This window comes from Ixodes scapularis, unplaced genomic scaffold (genome assembly GCF_016920785.2).
Source record: "Ixodes scapularis isolate PalLabHiFi unplaced genomic scaffold, ASM1692078v2 PGA_scaffold13__105_contigs__length_92229423, whole genome shotgun sequence".
Classification (NCBI taxonomy): Eukaryota; Metazoa; Arthropoda; class Arachnida; order Ixodida; family Ixodidae; genus Ixodes; species Ixodes scapularis.
The window spans coordinates 80,631,567-80,637,903 of record NW_024609839.1 but is presented as its reverse complement, the minus strand read 5'-3'; the positions used below and the strand labels follow the sequence as shown (position 1 = coordinate 80,637,903).

General features: G+C 44.8%; 1 protein-coding gene across 1 annotated transcript; it reads right to left on the bottom strand.

Moving 5' to 3' along the window:
* Nucleotides 1-256: 256 nt before the first annotated feature.
* LOC115323822 (protein THEM6) lies at nucleotides 257-5,771 on the bottom strand. Its single transcript, XM_029984254.4, has 3 exons — nucleotides 5,377-5,771; nucleotides 4,826-5,037; nucleotides 257-2,048 (listed from the first exon to the last, which is right to left on the bottom strand). The coding sequence occupies exons 1-3, from the start codon at nucleotides 5,522-5,524 to the stop codon at nucleotides 1,800-1,802; spliced, it is 609 nt and encodes a 202-aa protein (XP_029840114.1). The 5' UTR covers nucleotides 5,525-5,771; the 3' UTR covers nucleotides 257-1,799.
* Nucleotides 5,772-6,337: the final 566 nt, after the last annotated feature.

Genomic DNA, 6,337 nt, shown 5'->3' with positions numbered 1-6,337 from the left:
GCAATCACAGCGCTGGGAATTCAACCTCACAGCGTTTCTGGCATACTCCATGTGACATTCAATGATTACTAGTGCAATTATTTAGAGGAGAAAAAAATGCAAACCAAAACTTCCATGTTTCTACTCCTTTAAAGAAAGGTGCTTGCCTCTCGCTCGGAGATGCGGACAAAAACTTCGAGACGATCTAAACTGAGGGTACCTGACTGGAACCGAAAGTAGATAAACAAAACACATAGTCATAACGACAAAAAAGAAATGTGATCAGTCAAAAAACATATTTTTATTAACAGAAAATATAAATGAGAATATGACTCCGCTATGAGCAGATACGCAAAAAGCAACATCAAATAAATAACATGCCCTAGCCCCTTACTTATGAACATAGAGTATATGCTAACTCACTGCCTAAAACAATTACTAGTGGGGCCTGCAAAGAATAGATGGGTTCAAAAAGGGCTTTGTCACCATAGCCTCCATAAAAACAGCTGATGATAACTTATCTTTCCTAGTAGTTTTAAGTCAGGAATGACAGCATTATTAGATTAGACCTACTATTTGGGTTCTGACAGAAAATAGTATACGCATCTGAGGTAATACAGCATAAAAGGATAGCCTAACCCCTACCTTCCCGATGTATTTTCAGACAGCCCTGAGATTCCTTTGCTGAGGATTGGAATGATGTAGAGGGATGCTTTTCTACTCATGAAACAGCAGCCTTTCCAATTATGCTGAGCACCCCTGCTGCTACATGTAAAAGCTTTTTGCCTGATCCCGCAAAGGTCATTATGGCAAAATCCCACATCACCTGGTGATACTAGTTACAAAAATGGAGAGGGGAAGGAAATTGGCTCAGATAGGTAAGGGAAGGATTTGGGTAAATTTTTGGTTTTATAACAGGTACAGCTATTCACAGCCATCCATCGAACCTTTTTGTTACATGCGAAACCACTTTCATCATTCACCATGCAACATATCAGTCAAAACAACCAAGAGTTGAGATCGTTTGTCCCATAATGGCAGTGGTGACCCAGTTAACACGCTCCACTCAACTGGACTTCCGTTTTTTTTTGAAAATATTAACGAGTGAACAATAAAATGCTAGCACCTCCTGCAGGGAGCAATGATAAAACCACCACAGATCACTCTTTCATCTTAGTTTATGGCAATAATTTGACAACGAATTGAGCTAACGTTTATTTTAAGTTGGTTCCCATTATTTTTCCTGCCTTTGACACCAATTAGGTATGTCCCTTGGATGCCACAGTTCTCAAACTAATAGTAAACCTTATGTATTCTTAACATACAATTTAAGGCCTCGTCTAGACTTCACACATAGCTAAAGCTTAAGACGTAGCATCAAGATAAAACTGAATAAAATGACTGCATCGGCAACCCTCCCCCCCCCCCCCCCCCCCCCCCCACCTTCTAGAGATAACCGATGAAGCAAATGCATCCCCATCCTTGAAAACCGGCTTTCACATCCCTGTGCCGTTAGATGTACTGAACAGTGATCCACTATAATCTGTTGCAAGTAAATAGGACGACAAGCACCTCCCAAAGCCCTCCCCCTTTTCCATTTCCGCAGAGCATACACAGGAGGGGAGGAAACTGCAAATCATGGCAACCGAGAGAGCTTTATAAGAGGGGCTATACCGTTATACCTATACCACTATGCCGACGAAAAAGAAATGCCCATCAAACGACTGTTCGCGCCTCTGCTGCCGCACGTGAAAGCAGACATGCATCTCAGAAAGGTCTAAGTAAGGGTGTGCCAGTAAAACCGGCTCGCAAAAACAAGCTCAGCTTTCTTTGGCCTTAGCCGGGTTTAGCCGGGAGCTGTTGGCCTCGTTGTAAGCAATGAAGTGACGGACTTCGACGGGCACCTCCTTCGGGCAGACCGAAGGGTCCAAGTTCATGGCCCTGAGGACGTCTTCGACCGTTCCCTTGGTCATGGTGAGCTTCACCATGCATGTCGCGCGGACAAAGTTGTCGCTTGTAGTCACAAGCTGATGCTCCACGTAGAGGTCCCTGCCCTCGATGAAGACAACCTGGTGGACAGAAAAAAAGAGGTTGCTCAATCGATTACCATTAGGGTTTCGTGTTTCCGGGGTTTATGTTTCTGCGAATTCGGAGGTGTGTTTTTGGGGCTTATTCTTTTCCGTAGATTCAATATTTTTCGGCGTTGGACAAAAAAGAAGTTGGCATTCAGTGGGGCCTTTTGTTGAAACAAATGGGACACGGGCATGGGAATCCCCGACCTCCAGGGAATAGGGCATGACCCAAATGCTTCGAAAATGTCCCGATACTGGTAAGAGAAGGAAACAAGGCGAGGAACGCGATTCCGAAGAATGTAGCAGCCTCGCGGACAATCGAGTGTTCCAGACTAACACAAAATGAAACGGTAAACAGCAATTTTCTTCCCTTGAAACTTGGGCTTTCCTTATGCAAGGACAGCACCAATTCGAGGTTTTTTCGGTTTTCCCCGATTTTGATGAAACTGTCTCGGGGCTTATTGGCATTTACCGAAAACACGAGACCCTAGTTACATTTTTAAACTTCGCAAGAACTGGCATTGCCCCAATGTAAAACTTCAGTGTGAACTGGAGTTTGACATTTGTGACGGAGGAAATCAATTTCTTTGGAAAAATTTGGGAAACATGTTTTGGTTATAGGAAAATGTGTTTTCTTAATTCCTCCATTATAGTGTCTTCTGAATCTTCGTCCCAACTGTTCAAGCGGCGAGTGTGGTCTCTACATGAAAACATTTACAGGGTTTTAGTTCAAAATTGAAAGGCAAAGAGGATTACAGCTGGAACGAAGTACTCACGAAATAAAGTGTGACACATTGATAGGATGCAGCATAACTAATTGCTTTAAGACCCAGGTATGTTTCAACACCTGCAGTTTGTGCATGCTTAAGCCCCTTGGTTAGAGCTGTTTATTTTTGGCTTCACTTAAAACCCTGAAATTGCACATATGAAGATATCTCTAGTAACCCTGAAAGGCAGGAACAATAACAAAAAAATGGACATAACAACGAAAACTCTAACACAGCTTGAAATTTATTTAACAACCATCACCTTATATACATGTCCCAGACCTCTTTCACAATTCAAACAGCCTCCTCACCCACTACACAGTGTACCCTAACTTTCAACCAATACCGACAACTGCACACAAACCCAAACCACAAAAGCATACAAGGCTCGAGCACAAAAAAACACAAACCCAAACACAAAAGAACAAACAAAAAAAGAGAGAGAGAGGATTGCAAGAAATTCCCGCACTTGGCAAGGTCAGACTGTGAACCCTGCACCACTACAAACCTAGAAACTTTTCGTTCCCTCATCAAGAGATAAGGAAAGTTGACCGAGACAATTCCTGGAGCTTAAAAAACAGTTTCTCTTAAAACTCTCCTATTGCTATCCTTCACTCTATGTAATAGACTTCAGTGCCCTCCCACTCGGGTACACAGTTGTTGCATTCGTCTACATGTTTTGCAATTTCGGAGTTTGGTGCATTATTTCCAGCCACCCTTTTATGCTCCAAAATACAATCGTTTCAGCAACCACCAGTCTGTCCTACGTAGGAAAAACTGCACAGCAAAGGAATATTATACATAACCTCTTCCTGACAAGGAAGAGGTTGTGTACCTTCCCAGAATGGATTTATTAAGACATTCACTTCCCTTTTATCAAATTTTTAAATTAAAAGTCACATATTTTTTAGTTTCACTTAAAACCCTGATAGTGAGTGCACATCTAGAGGTGCCGTTACAACAAAAGAGTTGACTTTGTGTTCACTGAATTGATTACAAAGGAAAACATCTCTAGATAAGCACATTGTTTTGCTTCCGTCATGTAAGCTCTCAGTGTCTGCATCTGACTCTCCAATTTTCCCTCCTTCTTAAACCTCATTCACACCCGAGAAGAACTCTCTTGGCACCAGCCGAATTTGCTAGGCGGAAGGCAATGCCGGTCACATTTGTTGCTGCCTGCCGAATTCGTGTGGCTCCTATCTCTCGTGGACACCAGAAAAGACCGTCTCGTGCAGTCTTCGAAAAACCACTCTCACAGGCTTCCTCTTGCAGTCGACGCTTTACTGTTATGCGATATAAAACAGCTAACAGCCCACAGCACCGAGAGAACACCAGACACTCTCTCTCAGCAATACCAGAATGCAATAATAAGACAATGAGCAACTGGAGACAACATACGTGTGTGTGCTGTTCACATCGATTGCATTCAACAGATCTTTGTCGGCATCGCCTTCATTGTTCAAATGCCTCTCGTCGAAGGAGGTCCTAATGAGTATTTCTGCCGAGACAATGGTACGAGCGAGGCAACGCTTTTGCGCAACTCGGGAACTCCGACAACTCGAACGACACGGCTAGGATGCGACGTCGGCCGATGCTGTTGCCTTTCATGAACATCACCCAGGATCCCAACGCCCGACAACGTCACAGGTCGGCTCCTGCAACATGATTTGTTGCCCCTCCAACAGGGGCTGATCCAGAACTCCGTTTTAGAGGGGGCGGAAAATTTGTAAAAATGATATTCTCCCATTCTTTCGTGTACACTAGGTGGGCCACCCATGTCAAATTGCCCCCCGAGAAAGGGGGACGGGACGGGGCGGGGGGGGGGGGGGGGGGGGGGGGTCGACTTTGTTTAGGGGGGCGGCCGCCCCCATTGCCCCCCCCTTGGATCTGCGCCTGCAAGACCACTCGTGATGCGGGCGGTGCGGGATCCGCTGAGCGCACCGGTCGAGCACGAGTTCCTGGCGTTGTAGTCGTAACAAACATGTCGCGCCGAAGGCGACTGCATACCTTTGTGGTGATCCGGTACCATTGGAAGACGGTTAGCGGTTTCCGGTACCGCACGGCCTGGGAGGCGATCAGCATCTTTGCGTCGAGCTTTCTCGCCGTGGCCCACAGCTTGTTCTTGAGGCCAAACACCGCCCTTGCGAATTCGAACGCGCGGAGGTACTTGGCGTTGTTCATGTGCCACAGGTGGTCGATGTCGCTTGGAAACGAGATCCCTGTTGAGCGAAGAATGAACATCGACGATGCAACTTTAGTGAAATTGCCACTCTGAGGCTTTCTAGGTTTCTTCTAGGGCTGGACACTTGATCCATTAACCTACCGATTAATCCACAAATGCCTTAATCACAATTAATTTTTTATTCGGTTAATCAATTATATTTTGACTAACAAGAAAAAAAGAGAAAAAATTCAACGCTTTCCTTAGACGGCAGGGTGACCCAAATGGCATGAGCTTTCCACGTAGTGCGTATAGCCATTTCCAGTCGAGGTGCACGACGTTCCTTTTCCAAACCTCAACTTTAGCTGCCAGATTCGGATAATTTGAAAGCCCTTACCGGTATAACAGTCGGGGTCGAAAAGGGAGCAGCGCGCAGTCCTTCTCCATTTCAGTGCGTACGCGGTGATCAAAATGATGCTCCAAATGAAATAGTTGACGTCCACAATCGCGTAAAGCAGGAACAAGACGCCGACGATCCAGTGCATTTTGGCAAGAACTTGCGGACCGATGTCGGGCGTTCTAGCTACGGGCCCAAAAAATGGGTTTCTTATCTGCTGCGGCTTTGAAACGGGATTCGACCGTACAACTCCGCTGCCGGCTTAGAATGCACTGCCTCGCTAGCCGCAGGTGACTTCCTTTTAGCGTTTCTTGCCATTCATTCATCCTAGGTCGATTTCGTTGAATTTCGTAATTTCGTCAATTTTGCCGTGGCTACCGAGGGCCGCCTTGCGGGAACACCAAGCACTACCGAATCTGTTTTATTCACTTCAGAAAAGAAAGATATATATATATATATATATTTATAATACAAATATAAATAGAATCACAGAGTGTTTAAAAAACAAAAACGTGTGGATGGGTAAAGGCAAAATAAAATAGTTTCGCTAAACCTGGCGCGATTTAAGTTCAATTAGTACGTGAAGTTAACGTCTCCAATAGATAACATTAGCTGCCCAACTCTTTGCATCATGCGGTAGCTTACGCCACCTAGTCCCAAGTACGTGCACCATTTAATTTTAATTTTTCTTTTCCGTGCGGTAAATGTTAATGTGTGGTTCGTTTATTTAAAAATATATATACATAATAGTGCGGACTTTATTTTATTTCGTTGAAAGTTTCGTCCGCTTTCTGACATGTTTACTCGCGTTGCGGCAACACGGCACATACCAAGTAAAGGAAGTAAAGGTCCGGGACACAGTGGCGCCATCTATTGGGTAGCAGTGTAAACTTGGCGGTCCCGCACACGAGTTGGTCGTGGCCCCGCATATTACTATTTCTCTCGCGCATTATGCTTTCTT

Coding starts and splice junctions, on each gene's coding strand:
- LOC115323822 (XM_029984254.4), bottom strand. CDS start 5,524: ATGCACTGGATCGTCGGCGTCTTGTTCCTGCTTTACGCGATTGTGGAC. Junction 5,038..5,376: donor CGACCCCGACTGTTATACCG/GTAAGGGCTTTC, acceptor TTCGCTCAACAG/GGATCTCGTTTCCAAGCGAC. Junction 2,049..4,825: donor GGTACCGGATCACCACAAAG/GTATGCAGTCGC, acceptor TCTGTCCACCAG/GTTGTCTTCATCGAGGGCAG.